Raw genomic sequence first — 19230 nt, 5'->3', positions numbered from 1 at the left:
CTAGAGAGAACCTAGCTTTTGCTGGTTTTCATACCAAAGTACTGTATTCCTAAGAGACTCTGATCATCAACCATGAATTACCAATCGGAGAATGCCCATTAATCATTCTGAAGAATTTCTAGTTTGACAACTGAATTCTATCATTTAAAAAAAGGTTTATTACGGGGCTTCCCTGGTGGCTCAGTGGTTGAGAGTCCTCCTGCTGATGCAGGGGACCCGGGTTCGTGCCCCGGTCCGGGAGGATCCCACATGCCGCGGAACGGCTGGGCCCGTGAGCCATGGCCGCTGAGCCTGCGCATCCGGAGCCTGTGCTCCGCAATGGGAGAGGCCACAACAGTGAGAAGCCCGCGTACCGCAAAAGAAAAAAAAAAAAAGGTTTATTACTTATCCCATCAATGACCCATTTCACCTGGGAGTGTTGGGAGGAAAACCTTTTGCCTCTTCCAATTTGAGTCCAGTGATTGGGTCCTGCAAATTAACTGACAATAGACAGATTAAAAAAAGAAAAGAAAAGATTCACTTAGCATGGGGGGGGTAGTTTCCAATAATGGAAACCTCCTGGAATAGCCCGAAGTAACTTTATATATCTCAATTTAACAAAAGGGGGGTTTTTAGGACTTCAGTGGGAGAGGATGGAAGGTTCTACTGGGCTTTTTGATGCTAATTGCAATGGACATTCTGCCTCCAGGGCAACTGAATTAGCAGGAAACTCCCTTGGAAGGGGTTTAAAGGTAGCTGTGTTTTCAGGAGGCTTTGCTTTAGTCGGATTAAGAGAAACTCAGATAAAATTTCTTTGTGTAACTTCTGTAGTTCAAATGTCCTCACTTTATACCAACTCTGGGGGTCCAAGTGAGTCCCCACTGGGGGAAAAGGTCTTGTCCAAATATCCAAAGAGAGAAACCTATCTGAAGCCTTGGGATATGTCTAAGCACGCCTGCCCGACTGTGACTGATTGCTATCAGGGATTAAGCGGTGTCTGGGGCACCTCCGTTAGCGACTATAGACAGGCAAGAATGTGTCAAGAAGTGGTTCTTCAAAGAGCTCATAAGGAGGCAAAAAAGAGGGAGAGCAATCATCGTTGTCCTTTGAGAAGGAAGGGTGGTGTGAGAGAAAGTTCACATCGGTCCTGGCCAGGCGGACCACGATCTGGGGGCCAGATTTGGGGAACCTCAGGTTCCCAGGCTCCAGCTTGTAGGCTGTGTTTACTCAGATTACTTCCTCAAGTAGAGTGAGGATGCCAATATCTAACTCTTGGAGTTGTAAAGATTCACTAATACCGGAGGCAGGGCGACGGGCTCGGAGCAAGCGCTCAGTTGGGTCTGTTGTTTCCGGGAATGGGTGGGGTAGAGAACCTAGGACTCCTCAAGAAAGCTCCCAAGACTTGCGTCATTCGTCACTTCGGCTGGCTTATAAAAACTCCACCAGAGCCCCGAGATCAGTTTTTAGTTTCTCTTCTTTCCGAAGAAGCCTCTCGGTGCCCAGCTGGGGAACCTGACCCTCGAGGAGCCGTCCGGTAGTCGCCGCGGTCGCCGGCAGATTAGCCCGCGCTTGTTCGCCCTTAGGTTACCGTCGCGATTGACTTTAAATCTGACACAGGACGGTGAGATTTGGCCTCTCGACCCAAGCTTACTGGGAAACCGAAACCGCTGGGCTCGGCTAGCAGCGGCGGCGGAGAGCGCACGCTCCCTCGCCCGGGGCGCGCCCAGCCCGCGCGCCGCCCGCGCCCGCCCCCGGGACTCTAAGTAAGTTTCGATTCTCCCTGGAGCAGAGTCCCGCGCCGCGGCCAGGCCAGCACAGCGCACCATGGCTGACCCGGGGGTATGCTCCTTCATCACCAAAATCCTGTGCGCCCAGGGGGGCCGCATGGCCTTGAAAGCGCTGCTCGACGAGATGCAGCTCTCCGAGGCGCAGCTCTGCGAGGTGCTGGAAGAGGCCGGGCCCGACCGCTTCGTGGTGTTGGAGACTGGCGGCAAGGAAGGGGTCATCCGGTCCGTGGTGGCCACCACTCGAGCCCGGGTCTGCCGTCGCAAGTTCTGCAACAAACCCTGCGGAAACCTGCACCTCTGCAAGCTCAACCTGCTGGGCCGGTGCCACTATTCGCAGTCGGAGCGGTGAGTGCCCTGGGAGGGAGGGGCGTCTCCCCGGGTCCCGGTCTGGGAGGACTGTCGCGGCTGCTGCTCCGTGAGGGGCGCGCCCTCGCGGGGACCTCGCACCCGATGCCTCTTCCTCCAGCTGCTCACTCCTCTGCTTCCCTTCTTGCTGGGCCCGCGCTTCTGCTCTCGAAGGTTCCCTTCCCTCCAGCGCCTTCAGACCTTCCTTCGAATATGGCTAGCGCGCTACTGCCCCGGTGAAGACTACGATTAACTCCCCACCTCCATAAGGATAAAGTACTTTTGGGCAAGCCAGGGCCTAGACAATTTGGATGCAGGTTTGGGAACGAAAGAAAATGCCTCCATTCTCTGGAATCTTGAGTCTTTCCCTCTCTGCTACCTTACCCCCTAGGTATTGTGTGGTCTTCCCAGCCCCCCAGCCGGCTCGATCCCGGGATCTGTCTCCATCGCTGCGAGCTGCGGGTCTCTGCTTGGCCTTCCTTTCCAAGCGCCTCCTTTCCCCTCATTATCACTTTTCTGATATCTGACTCTAGCCCGCACCACCAAGACCAGAATGGTTCTATTCAAGGTAACCAAATGATGGGCCCTCTTCCAGAGCTCCTTTCTCGTGGGCCCCGTGGTGGCCTGCACCGCTGACCGCCTACCCTTGGGACCACTTTGAAACAGTGTGCCGTATCTCCCAGGCAGCTGCTTCTGTGTTCCCACTTGTTCCTTTTTGCCTCCTGAATATAGGTGTGCCCCCAAGGTTTCAGTGAAGCCTTTTGATGTACCTGTGTTCCAGGCCTCTCCCCGAGAGCCCTCACTTCCTCGGGTTTAGTCGTCACATCTATAAAGATGGCTTCCTTGTGTACATCCGTTGCCCCGGCCTTCCTACCGACTCTAGGTTCTTCATCTCCAGGGGTCTGAGGAGCATCTGCCCTGAATATCCTGCCAGGCTGTGTCGAACTCATCTTCTTTCCCCCAGGGCAGGGTCTGTGACATTCCCCCCCAACCCCCAAACTCTTCTTCCTCCTTCATAATACCTTAAGCACCAAGTTCTTTTATTGACCAATCCCATCCCTTCCCTGTCTGGTTCCTACTTCGCATCTCACTTCTAAGTGAATGCCTTGTTGAATTAATGAATGATTTTCTCTGACCATAGTCTTTCTCCCCATCTTTCCTATCCGTATGTACTTCTGCTAAATTATTTTTCTTGATGTAGTACTTGTCACACTTCCTCCATCCTTAAAGACTTTAAGTGGTGTCTTAGTGTCCAAAATGGTGGTCATCAAACTTTCCAGCATGCATTTATTAGCGAAAAACTTTAGATTACTCACTCACAATACTTGTATGATAAAACATACAAAAGACAGATGTTTTAAATGGATGTGGTAGATGAGATAATTTAAAAAAAAATTGTTTAGAGCAAAACTAAGATTTTAAAAATATGCTCCATTGTTATTAAAAGAAATATTTATTATGTCGTGAGGCAACAATTTGAAAGTCTATTTCTGGGTTTCAGGAAGTTATGTGTATGGAAGGAGTCATGTAAGTCGGCAAATAAAATCAGGAAGGAGGAAAAGAGGGTAGAGAATAGAAAAAAGAAAGGAACATTCTAGCACTCTACCGAATAACAATGGAGATGGAAGGCTTTGTTGTCATTTCTGTTGTGAAAAATTCTTCACCAGTTAGTGTTGACTGTTAGTTTTAAATACATAGGCTTCTTATCTTTTAATTTTTTACTATGAATATTTTCAACATACACTAAAGTCAAGAAAAGAGAATGATGAACCCCTACGTGCCCATCGGTTCAACAGTTTTCAAAGTACAGTAAGGCCAGTCTTGGTTCATTTATTCTCCCTCCCCATCCCTGTCCTCAACTCAAACGTGTTATTTTAAACCAAAAGCCAGAGATTATTTGCTTTGTAAATACTTTAGTATCTCCAAAGATTAAACACTCTATTTTATTAGTATAACCACAGTACAATGATCACTTTTTTATGATTATATTTTCTTTTTAGAAATTTATTTACTCATTTATTTATTTTTGGCTGCGTTGGGTCTTTGTTGCGGTGCGCAGGCTTCTCATTGCAGTGGCGTCTCTAGTTGCGGAGCACCGGCTCTAGGTGCGTGGGCTTCAGTAGTTGTAGCGCAAGGGCTCAGTAGTTGTGGCATACAGGTTTAGTTGCTCTGCGGCATGTGGGATCTTCCTAGACCAGGGCTCGAACCCGTGTCCCCTGCATTGGCAGGCAGATTCTTAACTGCTGCGCCACCAGGGAAGTCCCTACGATTATAATTTTAATATCATATAATATCCAGTTAGTGTTCAAATTTCTCTGATTGCGCTATACTTGGACTTTCATTTTCAGGGAAAAAAACCTACACAGTCATAATTCATAATTGTTTCAATATGTTATATATTTAATATATTTAGAAACTGTTTTAATTTGTTACACGCAGTAGGTTTAGAAACTTTAGTTTTTTGTTTTATTATTGTTGTTATTATTTTGTTGTTGTTGTTTGCAACTCAAAACCATTTTAAGCTCGTAAGTTCGGTAGTTAACCTGCACTTTTTTATATTTTAAAAGAGGAATAATATGTTCTATATGAATAATATGGTCTGTAGGAATAATTTGGTCTATGCAAGTTTGGGTGGATTCTCTGGAGAATTCATTAAAGTCCTTTTTTTTTTTTTCTAGTTGAGTGATAAATTCTTATTTCTTAAATGTATGGGTCCAGTCTTATTTTTTAAGATCTTTTTATATCACTTTTGAGTTTGGGAATTACAAATTTTTAATCCATTAATGTACATTGTGTCCTCATAATAAGGACCCTTGGGAGAATTCTTTTTCTTTTGCCTAAAAGCCTAGGAAACATATTTTTTCCCCAAGTATGTTTTAAAATATTTTCCCTTTCTTAGCAACTTATAAATCCTCATCTTCTAATACTTGACACGTGGGAGTCTAAGGGCTTTCTTTGTGTATTATAGGTTGGTGGGCACTGTTGACCAGTTGATACCCATGTTGAGGTTACCAGTCAGTTTGGTAACTGTTCTCTGTTTGCATGAGGATAGTTTGCCTTTTGCTGGACTTCTACATTTTCCTCTGTAGTACTATTACTTATAGATGGGCTTTCTCCTATCAGTTCTACTGTTCTGGTCTTTTCTCTTATGTTGCTTTTATTTTTTAAATTTAAAAAATTTTTGGCTGTGTTGGGACTTTGTTGCTGCGCGTGGGCCTTCTCTAGTTGTGGTGAGTGGGGGCTACTCTTCATTGCAGTGTGTGGGCTTCTTGTTGCGCTGGCTTCTCTTGTTGTGGAGCTTGGGCTCTAGGCGCACGGTCTTCAGTAGTTGTGGCACACGGGCTCAGTAGTTGTGGCTCACAGGCTCTAGAGTGCAGGCTCAGTAGTGCACGGGCTTAGTTGCTCCCTGACATGTGGGATCTTCCCGGACCAGGGCTTGAACCCGTGTCCCCTGCATTGGCAGGCGGATTCTTAACCACTGTGCCACCAGGGAAGTCTCTCTGATGTTGCTTTTAACTATACATTTTAGTTGACAACAGGGCTTGCTTCACTATTGGATAATTAGTTTTGGTCCATCATTTTGGGTATTTCTATTTGCTTTGCTGAAACATACGCCCACACGTGGAGTTCTAATCCCAGTTCTGGCACAAATAATAACTACCATTTGTTGAACAAATAACTGTCTACCAAGTACTATGATAAGCACTTTAGAGATGGTATCCAAGTTCATCTCTACTATGATTCCTGAGGTAGGTGTTGTAAGTCCCATCTTTTTTTAAAAAATATTTATTAATTTAATTAAATTATTTGGCTGCATCGGGTCTCAATTGTGGCATGTGGGCTCTTCGTTGCAGCTCGTGGGCTTCTCTCTAGTTGTGGCGTGCGGGCTCTAGAGCATGTGCGGGCTCAGTAGTTGCACCTCACGGGCTTAGTTGCCCTGCGGCATGTGGGATCTTAGTTCCCTGATCAGAGATCTAACCCATGTCCCCTGCATTGGAAGGCGGATTCTTAACCACTGGACCACCAGGGAAGTCCCTAAGTCCCATGTTAATGTAAGGTAACTCAGGCCTAGAGCTGTTTAGAATTTTACCGAAGGTCACATAGCCGATAGCTGGCAAAGTTAGTGTTGAGCCCAGATCTGCATGACTTCTTAACTTAGCTACTGGTGTCATCAAGTAGCTGTATGAATTGTGATCTTTCATTAATTCAAGGTCAAGATATTGTTTTGCAAGCATGATTTCTGTTTAACTGTTTAAAGCAGGCTGTCTGTCTTCAACTAGCTTTGTGGTTTCTGCTAATGTGGGTGTTTCCTCTGGACTCTTTCCTGTTTGTATGCCTTTCTCATTTGCATAACTGAAACTTTGGGTGGGGGTGGGTAGATAGGAAGAAAACTAATTGAGGATTGCATAAATTGAAAAAAAAAACAACCAAAAAAATGCAAAGAGTAGTACAACAAGCATCAGAGTATATATATTCTGAGTATATAATGAAAGCTATGCTATATAAAAGAATATATAGTATAATAAGCTTATAATTCACCTCCCAGAATAAATATTTACATTTCCATTTTTGCTTTTTTTATTTTAAAATAAAATAAATACCATAACAGGCCTAAGGTTATTGTTTTTTTCTCTTCCCTAGTCTCATTTCCCTCTTTCCCCAGAAGCAACTTCAATCATGATTTTGGGGTGTGTCCTGCCCTTCCATGATTTAAAAATTTCCCCTCATATATAGTTGTATTCATATACAAAGTGTAGTATTGTTTTATGTGTTTTAGAATTTTTACCCAGTGTTATGTTTTGAAGATCTATTCATGTTGTTATAAGGATCTAGTTTATTCATCTTAATAGTCATATAGTATTTCATCATATGATTTATACCACAGTTCAATAGTATTTCACCATATGATTTACACCACAGTTCAACACCTATTCCTGCAATAATGGGCATTTAGAATATTTCTAATTTTTTGCTACAAAAAAGCATGCTGCCAAGACTATACATTCTCTTGGTGCTCATGGCAAGAGCTTCTCCAAGGTAGATCATTAGGAAATGGAATTGCTGGGTTCAGTTCTTGCACAGCTTCAACTTTTCGGGATTCTGACAAATCAGTGTAGTAAAAGTGGTTGTACCAATTTATTTATTTATTTTTTAATTTTTTTTATTAGTTTCTGCTTTATAACAAAGTGAATCAGTCATACATATACATCTGTTCCCACATCCCTTCCCTCCTGCGTCTCCCTCCCACCCTCCCCATCCCACCCCTCCAGGCGGTCACAAAGCACCGAGCTGATCTCCCTGTGCTCTGCGGCTGCTTCCCACTATCTATCTACCTTACGTTTGGTAGTGTATATATGTCCATGCCTCTCTTTCGCTTTGTCACAGCTTACCCTTCCCCCTCCCCATATCCTCAAGTCCATTCTCCAGTAGGTCTGTGTCTTTATTCCTGTTTTACCCCTAGGTTCTTCATGACATTTTTTTAAAATTCCATATATATGTGTTAGCATACGGTATTTGTCTTTCTCTTTCTGACTTACTTCACTCTGTATGACAGACTCTAGGTCTATCCACCTCATTACAAATAGCTCAGTTTCGTTTCTTTTTATGGCTGAGTAATATTCCATTGTATATATGTGCCACATCTTCTTTATCCATTCATCCGATGATGGACACTTAGGTTGTTTCCATCTCTGGGCTATTGTGAATAGAGCTGCAATGAACATTTTGGTACATGTCTCTTTTTGAATTATGGTTTTCTCAGGGTATATGCCTAGTAGTGGGATTGCTGGGTCATATGGTAGTTCTATTTGTAGTTTTTTAAGGAACCTCTATACTGTTCTCCATAGTGGCTGTACCAATTCACATTCCCACCAGCAGTGCAAGAGTGTTCCCTTTTCTCCACACCCTCTCCAGCATTTATTGTTTCTAGATTTCTGGATGATGGCCATTCTGACTGGTGTGAGATGATATCTCATTGTAGTTTTGATTTGCATTTCTCTAATGATTAATGATGTTGAGCATTCTTTCATGTGTTTGTTGGCAGTCTGTATATCTTCTTTGGAGAAATGCCTATTAAAAGGATCATACACCATGATCAAGTGGGGTTTATTCCAGGAATGCAAGGATTCTTCAATATACGCAAATCAATCAATGTGATACACCATATTAACAAATTGAAGGAGAAAAACCATATGATCATCTCAATAGATGCAGAGAAAGCTTTCGACAAAATTCAACACCTATTTATGATAAAAACCCTGCAGAAAGTAGGCATAGAGGGAACTTTCCTCAACATAATAAAAGCCATATATGACAAACCCACAGCCAACATCATCCTCAATGGTGAAAAACTGAAACCATTTCCACTAAGATCAGGAACAAGACAAGGCTGCCCACTCTCACCACTCTTATTCAACTTAGTTTTGGAAGTTTTAGCCACAGCAATCAGAGAAGAAAAGGAAATAAAAGGAATCCAAATCGGAAAAGAAGAAGTAAAGCTGTCACTGTTTGCAGGTGACATGATACTATACATAGAGAAACCTAAAGATGCTACCAGAAAACTACTAGAGCTAATCAATGAATTTGGTAAAGTAGCAGGATACAAAATTAATGCACAGAAATCTCTGGCATTCCTGTACACTAATGATGAAAAATCTGAAAATGAAATCAAGAAAACACTCCCATTTACCATTGCAACAAAAAGAATAAAATATCTAGGAATAAACCTACGTAAGGAGACAAAAGACCTGTATGCAGAAAATTATAAGATACTGATGAAAGAAATTAAAGATGATACAAATAGATGGAGAGATATACCATGTTCTTGGATTGGAAGAATCAACATTGTGAAAATGACTCTACTACCCAAAGCAATCTACAGATTCAATGCAATCCCTATCAAACTACCACTGGCATTTTTCACAGAACTAGAACAAAAAATTTCAAAATTTGTTTGGAAAAACAAAAGACCCCAAATAGCCAAAGCAATCTTGAGAACGAAAAACGGAGCTGGAGGAATCAGGCTCCCTGACTTCAGACTATACTACAAAGCTACAGTAATCAAGACAGTGTGGTACTGGCACAAAAACAGAAAGATAGATCAATGGAACAGGATAGAAAGCCCAGAGATAAACCCACGCACATATGGTCAACTTATCTTTGATAAAGGAGGCAGGAATGTACAGTGGAGAAAGGACAGCCTCTTCAATAAGTGGTGCTAGGAAAACTGGACAGGGACATGTAAAAGTATGAGATTAGATCATTCCCTAACACCATACACAAAAGTAAGCTCAAAATGGATTAAAGACCTAAATGTAAGGCCAGAAACTATCAAACTCTTAGAGGAAAACATAGGCAGAACACTCTATGACATAAATCACAGCAAGATCCTTTTGGACGCACCTCCTAGAGAAATGGAAATAAAAACAAAGATAAACAAATGGGACCTAATGAAACTTCAAAGCTTTTGCACAGCAAAGGAAACCATAAACAAGACCAAAAGACAACCCTCAGAATGGGAGAAAATATTTGCAAATGAAGCAACTGACAAAGGATTAATCTCCAAAATTTATAAACAGCTCATGCAGCTCAATAACAAAAAAACAAACAACCCAATCCAAAAATGGGCAGAAGACTTAAATAGGCATTTCTCCAAAGGTTGTACCAATTTACATTTTCATGTTTGATGTCTCAGTTTCCCCATTTTATAGCCAACTAGCACTTAGTATTATCAAATTTTTTTGATTTATGCCAATCTGAAGGGTATACAATGGTATCTTATTTTTTAATTTTAAAAGAATTTTCTCATTGAAGTTTTTATTATGTGATATTTAAGTCTTACGAGAATGTATAAAGCATACCGTGAATATCTGTGTACCCACAAATCAGCTTCAGAAATAAAATATTACACAGTTAAAACCCCGTGAATTCTCACCTTTGATCATCTCCCCCATTTTAGAGGTGATAACTAGAGATAAACATACTAGCTTTAGGTACAATTGACTAATAAACATTGTTTATATTTAAGGTGTACTATGTGATAGTTTGTTATATGTATACATTGTGAAGTGATTCCCTCAATCAAGATAGTTTGTTATATGTATACATTGTGAAGTGATTCCCTCAGTTAACCTATTTATCACCTCATCTATTTACTCCCATTTTTTTGATGGTGAGAACACTTTTTAAAAAATAAATAAATTTATTTATTTATTTATTTTTGGATGCGTTGGGTCTTTGTTGCTGCATGCGGGCTTTCTCTAGTTGTGGCAAGTGGGGGCTATTCTTCGTTGTGGTGCACGGGCTTCTCACTGCGGTGGCTTCTCTTGTTGCAGAGCATGGGCTCTAGGTGCACGGGCTTCAGTAGTTGTGGCACATGGGCTCAGTAGTTGTGGCTCGTAGGCTCTAGAGTGCAGGCTCAGTAGTTGTAGTGCATGGGCTTAGTTGCTCGGCGGCATTTGGGATCTTCCTGGGCCAGGGATCGAACTCGCGTCCGCTGCATTGGTGGGTGGATTCTTAACTACTGCACCACCAGGGAAGTCCCTGATGGTTAGAACACTTAATATCAATGCTCTTAGCAAACTTCAAGTATACAATATTTATTATCAACTATGGTCACCATGCTGTACCTTAGATCTCCAGAACTTACTCATCTTATAACTGAAAGTTTGTACCCTTTGACCAACATCCCCTCTCCCCCACCCAGATCCCTGGCAAGTACCATTCTATTCTCCTTTTCTACGTGTTTGACTTTCTTAGATTCCATGTATAAGTGAGATTATGCAGGTTTTTGTTTTGTTTTATCTTTCTGTGTCTGTCTTATTTCACTTAGCATCATGTCTTTTAGGTTCAAGCATGTCACAAATGGCAGAATTTCCTTCTTTTCATGGTTGAATATTTCATCTTCTACATATAAACCACATTTTCTTTATCCATTCATCTGTGGATGGACACTTAGGTTGTTTCCATATCTTGGCTATTGTGAATAATGCTACATTGAACTTCGGAGTGCAAATATTTCTTTGAGATACTGATTTCATTTCCTTTGTATATATACCCAGAAGTGGGATTGCTGGATCATATAGTGTTCTATTTTTAATTTTTTGAGGAACTCCATACTGTTTTCCATAATGGGCATACCAATTTACAATCCCACAACACTGTTCTGCATTTGATATTTATTTTTCCCACACATTTATTATTTTTCTACATGTGTTTATTTCTTTTTTAATTTAAAAAACTATTTATTTATTTATTTATTTGGCTGTGCTGGGTCTTAGTTGCGGCACACAGGATCTTTGTTGCTGCATGCAGAATTTTCGTTGTGGCACGTGGGATCTTTTTTTGGTCGCAGCATGCAGGATCTTTAGTTGTAGCACGTGGGATATTTAGCTGCGGCATGCAGGATCTTTTAGTTGTGGCATGTAGGCTCTTTAGTTGCAGCATGCAGGCTCTTTTAGTTGTGACATGCAGGATCTAGTTCCCGGATCAGGGATTCAACCCGGACCCCCTGCACTGGGAGCACGGAGTCTTAACCACTGGACCACCAGGGAAGTCCCGGGGGCTTTCTTTCTTCATTTTACTACATCCTATTCATAGAGCTCAAAGGAGTCTGAGCATTCTAAATTCTAACTTGGCCTTCCGGGTCATTATGAAAGTATGTTTGTCAAGATAGGAAGAGAGAATACACATATATATATATACATATATATATATATATATGTATATATATATTAGAACATATTTTATTGAACCATTTCTTAGCTTGATTAATTACTTTGAAGTGTTTAGATATTTGGTGCGTGGGCCTCCATTTTTTTTTTTTTTTTTTTTTTTTTGCGGTACGTGGGCCTCTCACTGTTGTGGCCTCTCCCGTTGCGGAGCACAGGCTCCAGACGCGCAGGCTCAGCAGCCATGACTCATGGGCCCAACCACTTCGCAGCACGTGGGATCTTCCCGGACCGGGGCACGAACCCGTGTCCCCTGCATCGGCAGGCGGACTCTCAACCACTGCGCCACCAGGGAAGCCCATGGGCCTCCATTTTATCATGCCTCAAACCCCACAAATTTTAGGAGAGAGACTGCTCTAGTTCTTTCTTTTATGAACAATAGCCTTGTTTTGTACAAACGTATGCAATTTATGTGTCAGTTTCCTTGTTATTAAAATATAGATTGTTTTCAGTTTTTTTGCTATTACAAACTGTAGTATTTTGGTACATCTTTCCTTGTGTAAACGTGCAAAAGTTACCTAGGTATCTAGTACCAGAATTCCCATATTTAAGCTTTAGGAGACAATACCAAATTGTTTTCCAGGTTTGTATACCAAGTTTTACTCCCACCAGAAAAATATGAGTATTCCCGTGTTTCATATCCTTGCCAATTGATGTCATCAGCCTTTTACAAATTGTGCCAATATAAGGAATGTGAAATTGTGCCTCATTGTGTTTTTATTTATTTATTTATTTTGGCCATGCTGTGAGGCATGTGGGATCTTAATTCCCAGACCAGGGATCGAACCCACGCTCCCTGCAGTGGAAGCAGAGTCTTAACCACTGGACCACCAGGGAATTCCCTCACTGTGGTTTCAATTCTTTATATATTCTCGGTCTCTGGCCCTTTTAAGTCGTGACACTTGTTTAAAGTTTAAAAAATATTTTTATATACAATTTTTACAGTTATTTTCATTTTCCATTTATAGTTACTACAAAATATTGGCTGTATTCCCTGTGTTGTACAATACATCCTTGAGCCTGTCTTACACCCAATAGTTTGTACCTCCCACTCTCCCACCTCTATATTCTCCCCCCGACCAATGGCAACCATTGGTTTGTTCTCTGTATCTGTGAGTTTGCTTCTTTTTTTGTTATATTCACTAGTTTGTTATATTTTTTAGACTCCACATATAAGTGATATAATAGAGTATTTGTCTTTTCCGTCTGACTTATTTCACTTAGCATAATGCCCTCCAAGCCCATCTATGTTGCTGCAAATGGCAAAATTTCATTTTTTTTTATTGCTGAGTTGTATTCTATTGTGTATATATTCTACATCTTCTTTACCCATTTATCTGTTGATGGACACTTAGGTTGCTTCCATATCTTGGCAATTGTAAATAATGCTGCTGTGAACATTGGGGTGCATTTATCTTTTCAAATTAGTGTTTTTGTTTTTGACAGATATATACCCAGTAGTGGAATTGTTGGATCATGTGGTAGTTTTATTTTTAGTATTTTGAGAGACCTCCATACTGTTTTCCACAGTGGCTGTACCAATGTACATTCTCACTAACAGTGTATGAGGGTTCCATTTTCTCCACTTCGACACCAACATTTGTTATTTGTGTTCTTTTTGAAAACCATTCTGACAGGTGTGAGGTGATATCTCATTGTGGTTTTGATTTGCATTTCCCTGATGATTAGCGATGTTCAACATCTTTTCATGTGCCTATTGGCCATCTGCATTTCCTCTTTGGAAAAATGTCTATTCAGTTCTGCCCATTTTTTAATTGAGTTGTTTGGTTGGTTTTTTTTTTTGATGTTGAGTTGTATAAGCTGTTTATATATGTTGGATATTAATCCCTTATTGGTCATATCATTTGCAAATATTTTCTCCCATTCAGTAGGTGTCTTTTCATTTTGTTGATGGTTTCCTTTGTTGTTCAAAAGCTTTTAAGTTTAATTAGGTCCCATTTGTTTATTTTTGCTTTTATTTCCTTTACTTTAGGAGACAGATCCAAAAAAAATTGCTGCAGCATAATGCTTGTTTTATTTATTTATTTATTTTTGGCTGTGCCAGGCAGCTTGTGGAATCTTATTTCCCCAACCAGGGATCGAACTCAGGCCCTTGGCAGTGAAAGTGCAGAGTCCTAACCACTGGACCATCAGGGAATTCCCAGTGCTTGTTTTTCAAGTTTGTCTTATGTGGTGTCTAATTCTTACTTGTTGCTTCTGTTTGCATTTTTCTTTTTCTGTCCTCTTAGCACTCTATTTTTGTCTATAATTGCCTTTACTATAATTAATTTTTTATCATAAAGTATACAGTTCAATGGCGATAAGTACATTCATGATGCTGTGCAACCATCACCACTATCTTGTTCCAGAACATTTTCATCATCCCCCAAAGAGGCCCCACACCCATCCACAGGCACTCATTATTTCTTCTTCCCAGCCCCTGGCAACCTCTAGTCTTCTTTCTGTCTGCATGGATTTGCCTATTCTGGATGTTCCCTCTAAATGGAATCATCCAGTATTTGTCCCATTGTGTTTGGCTTCTTTCACTTAGCATATGTGTTCAAGGTTTGCCTTTTACTCTTGCATGTTGCGTGTCATTTGAGGGGGTGTATTTACCCAGGAGGAGTCTTCTTGGATGTCTCCTTTGTTCCTGATTGTGCTGTGTCCACGGAGTCTCCTTGTCAGGCTGATGCCCTTAGAGACATGCTGCTTTCTGTGATGTCACAGCAAGGAGGGGTGTGTGCCCCATAAGAATCATTTGGGAATTTTTGCTCTCCTTTCAGATTTGCTTCAGATTTATTTGAATTTGATCGAATTTGACTTTCAATTTCTGCAGCCTTCTGCAAAAATTAAACTAAGAAACTTAATAAGTGATACTGTGACTCATGATAAACAATCTTAAATAAGTGACAAGTAAGCATCTGATAACAAAATATTTTCTACTTTTTACATAATGTGGAGATGGCAGAATTAATGATTTAAAATAAGTATAGACTCGTTTTCTGTCCATAAAAAGTTTCTGATTTGATTACTGCTCCTGATCACATTTATTTCCAAACTGGTGTCTGTGATCTTTACCTACAGGCTACTTTGGAATTGAGAAAGGCCCCAAGATGGTGGTGGAAAAGGAGTAAAAGAATCTAGAAGAACCTAGGATTTCAAGTCCATTGAGAAATCAATTTAACCAAATTGGGGCACGAGAGTTAGACTCAGTTTGAGAGAAGAAAGTGGAGACCTAATTCATGATCTTTAAATGCTCCCCCACTAAGAAGAGATTTTAAGATGTTTCAGACCAGCGACTTCCCTGGCAGTCCAGTGCTTAAGACTCCACGCTTCCACTGCAGGGGGCATGGGTTCCATCCCGCATGCCTCATGGCCAGAAAAAAAAAAAAAAAAAAAAAAAGAATGTTTTAGACCAATTCAGAGCTTCAGGTTAAGAGAGGTCATCTGGGGAAGTAGTTTCCAAACATTTTGATTCCTCACCCCTGTCATTAGAGACCATTTTCAGCATGTACTCCTATTATGTATCTATTTATTTAAAAACCGTATGATGTATAACTTTTACTTTGTGTAGTAAATATTTATTAATTTGTTACCTTTTAAAAGAACTTTAAAATCAACTTTTGAGGTATGATTTACATACAATAAAATATACCCATTTAAAGCATACAGTTTGAAGAGTCTTTGAAGAGTAGTAACAAATGGATATACCCATGTAACCATCATCATGATCAAGATACAGAAAATTTTCATCAGTCCTAAAGGTTCTCTTATGCCCCTTCTAAATTAACCAATTAATCCTCCCTAATCCTTCACCTCTTTCAGCCCAGGCAATAATTTTTTACTTTCTTAGATACAAAATAAATATAAACAGTTGTAACATTTTTTCCCCACACCTTGATGGGTCGATTTTGGGTTGCCCCGGTGGTGTAGTAGGTACCCAGCTTTGGAGCAGTACTTCTCAGGCTTTGAAGTATATCTGAATCACTTGGGTAGAGCTTCACACAACAGAAATTCTGGTTCAGAAGGGGTGAATGGGGGCCTTGGAATTTGTATTTAACCATCACCCTAAGGATTCTCTTGCAGGGGTTCAGGAACCACACTTTCAGAAACGGTATCTGCAGATGTGCTTCCTGGCAGATTGCAAATGCAAGTTTTATGTGGCTTTAGAGTTTGAGGGAGTCAAAGTGAAATGCATTCTTTAGTGCTGAGTGAGCAAATGATGAAAAAAGTGTTGCATTCCTCCAAGGTTAGGGTGACATGTCTCTTACTCTTATATGATAGAACCACAAGACATACAGGAAACATCAGACATTCTACCCACTACGTCAACAAATTTTTTTTTTTTTTTTTTTGCTGTACGTGGGCCTGTCACTGTTGTGGCCTCTCCCACTGCAGAGCACAGGCTCCGGATGCGCAGGCTCAGCGACCGTGGCTCACAGGCCCAGCCGCTCTGCGGCAAGTGGGATCTTCCCAGACCGGGGCACGAACCCGTGTCCCCTGCATGGGCAGGCGGACTCTCAACCACTGCGCCACCAGGGAAGCCCCAACAAATATTTATTGTGTCACCAAAAGTAGGCTATTCTAGAAGCTTCTGCCCCTTTCTCACTGAAACAATCCTCAAACACCATTAACCAGTTAATTCATCTTTCTCCCTAGTTTAATATTCTTCTTAACTTCCAAAGGGATTTATGTTGGGAAGTGTGGCAGAAGGAGAAGAAGCGTGTTCAAGGAGAGGAGCCTTGGTGACTTACTGTCTCTAATCAAGATTTTGGTGGGAATTCCCTGGCGGTCCAGTGGTTAGGACTCCATGCTTCCAACACCGGAGGCAGGGGTTCGATCCCTAGTCGGGGAACTAAGATCCCGCATACCCTGCGGCATCTCCTACCCTTCACTTTCTCTTCACTTCCTGTGCTTTTTCTCAGTCCTGATGCGGACTTAGGGCCATGGTCCCAAACTTTTGCTGCACACTGGAATCACTTGAGAAATCTTTTAAAAATACTGATGCCCAACTCCTACCCCTGGACATTCTGATTTAATTGGGCATCAGGGTTTTTAAAAAGTCCCCGGGTAGTTCTAATGGGCAGTAGAGTTTGAGAACCACTGATTAAAAGGACCAGAGAAATAAGTCAAACTGGGGAGATTGTCTACAATATTGTGGCACCTGCATTGTTTGCCTTACTCTTGGTACAGTTATAGGTTACAATCAGTTCCTCGGCCCCCCACCTCTCCCATCCTCGGTGGGCCTGGTCCCTTCTTGTTGCCCCCTGCAGCCCAGGGTCTTGCAGCCTACCAGCTGCATTCCCCTCGCCTGGCCAGGGTCCTCGGCCGTCTGCACCTAGGGCTAATCACGATCAGCAGTCAGGGGGCGACCTCTTTTTCCCACGTAATGTGTTCTGGGTAATACAGCTGTGGTTCAAGCAGGTCGATTTCTTCGGCTCCACCCTTTCTCTTCCCTGACATTGTTCCTTACCCTGTTCCTGTGCTCTCTGCTGGTCTACTCTGGTTCTCCCCCATCTGACTAGGGGTTCCAGATTCAGTGAACCATCCCTGCCTCTAGTAACTGGCAATTTAATCTCGAACGTCAGAAGTACAAACATATAGAGGACAGGCGTCTCATGACTTTCAGGGTTTTTTTTAAAATTTATTTGTTTTTATTTTTGGCTGTGTTGGGTCTTTGTTGCTGTGCGCGGGCTTTCTCTAGTTGCGGCGAGCGGGGGCTACTCTTCATTGCGGTGCACAGGCTTCTCGTTGTCGTAGCTTCTCTTGTTGCGGAGCACAGGCTCTAGGCAGGCACGCGGGCTCAGTAGTTGTGGTGCACGGGCTTAGTTGCTCCGCGGCATGTGGGATCTTCCCGGACCAGAGATCGAACCCGTGTCCCCTGCATTGGCAGGCGGATTCTTAACCACTGCGTCACCAGGGAAGCCCTCAGGGTTGGTTTTGATTGGTGACGTTTTATTCTTTAGATGAGTGTTCTCTAGATTTTATCTTTCACACATCCTGGTTCCTTTTTTTTGCCTGGCTTGAATCATGATGAGCTATTTCCTGTCTTCTATACAAATTGACTAGCTCTTTGATTTTGTCCACCTCCCACATGAGGTGTTGGGGAACAGAGCAGGTGAACAGGAGAAGAGAAGGGGTATTTTGACACAAATGACTGTCAAAAAACAAGACTTTCCTTAAGGTTATCTTTTATCCCGCTGGTCTGATTGTGGAGCCCAGGGTTGGCCCTGTGTTTGCTGACTTGTGAAGTGCTGGAGTTCACACGTGTGAGTATCTAGTTCAGGAACCTAGCTTAGAATTGCATCTGACAGGCCCAGCCAGCAATCCCAGCCTGGACTGCACATTGGAATCATCTGGGGTCTCACGTCCTGTCAAATTAAATCAATCTCTGAGGGTGTGGCCCAGGTTTAGGTATTTCTGAGCACTCCCCGGTTGATTATTATGTGTAACCAGGGATGAGAACCACTCTGCAAGCTAGACTTCATCTGTGATTGGGGGAGCATTTATTGCCAGGGTTAAAGTAACATTTTGTTCTGTGACTGGAAGAGAAGAGTGAAAAAGTCATTTGTTTTTAGGCTTTTGGCTTGAGATTCCTGAGAGACATTCCTGCCTCTTCCAAGGCCATCTTCACTCTTGTTTTAAAAAGTTATCACCGGGCTTCCCTGGTGGCGCAGTGGTTGGGAGTCCGCCTGCCAATGCAGGAGACACGGGTTCGTGCCCTGGTCTGGGAAGATCCCACATGCCGCGGAGCGGCTGGGCCCGTGAGCCATGGCCGCTGAGCCTGCGCATCCGGAGCCTGTGCTCCGCAACGGGAGAGGCCACAACAGTGAGAGGCCCGCGTACCGCAAAAAAAAAAAAAAAAAAAAAAGTTATCACCTCTTCTCCCAGCTCATGCTGTTTTAAGTTTATCTGCTCCAAGTGCAGGCAGCATTCTGCAAACACTTGTTTTCCCCTGGGCAGTTCATAATGGTTTGTGGGCAATCCGTGCAGGGAGGTGGGGAGTCCCTGTGGCTGTGAATCAACCTTCTGCCGAGCCCATTATTCTTTGCTGGAGAAGGTAGCCTTGAGCATCCTTGCTCCCAAGTATGCTCATTGGGCTAGCAGCATCAGCATCACCTCGGAGCTTGTTAGAAATGCATATTCTCAGCCCTCACCCCAGACCTACTGCATCAGAAACTGGGGTGGGCCCCAGCCATCTGTGTTCTAACAAACCCTCTAGATGATTCTTTTTTTTTTTTTTTTGCGGTACGCGGGCCTCTCACTGCTGTGGCCTCTCCCGTTGCAGAGCTCAGGCTCCGGACGTGCAGGCTCAGCGGCCAGGGCTCACGGGCCCAGCCACTCCGCAGCATGTGGGGTCTTCCCGGGCCGGGGCACGAACCCGTGTCCCC

The 19230-nt window shown here is 42.5% G+C and overlaps 1 protein-coding gene across 1 annotated transcript in view; it reads left to right on the top strand.

Annotated features, from left to right (window-relative positions):
- Positions 1-1261: 1261 nt before the first annotated feature.
- The window catches only part of ZC3HAV1 (zinc finger CCCH-type containing, antiviral 1), a 64128-nt gene continuing 46159 nt past the window's right edge, over positions 1262-19230 (top strand). The window contains exon 1 of the mRNA XM_081244706.1: positions 1262-2111. Coding sequence (XP_081100832.1) covers positions 1804-2111 — 308 coding nt within the window. The 5' untranslated portion in view covers positions 1262-1803. The remainder of the gene's footprint in view (positions 2112-19230) is intronic.

The sequence above is a fragment of the Mesoplodon bidens genome (genome assembly GCF_964165515.1).
Source record: "Mesoplodon bidens genome assembly, chromosome: 9".
NCBI lineage: Eukaryota > Metazoa > Chordata > Mammalia > Artiodactyla > Ziphiidae > Mesoplodon > Mesoplodon bidens.
Note: the sequence above shows the minus strand (reverse complement) of the source record. Positions and strands in the feature narration are given on the sequence as shown.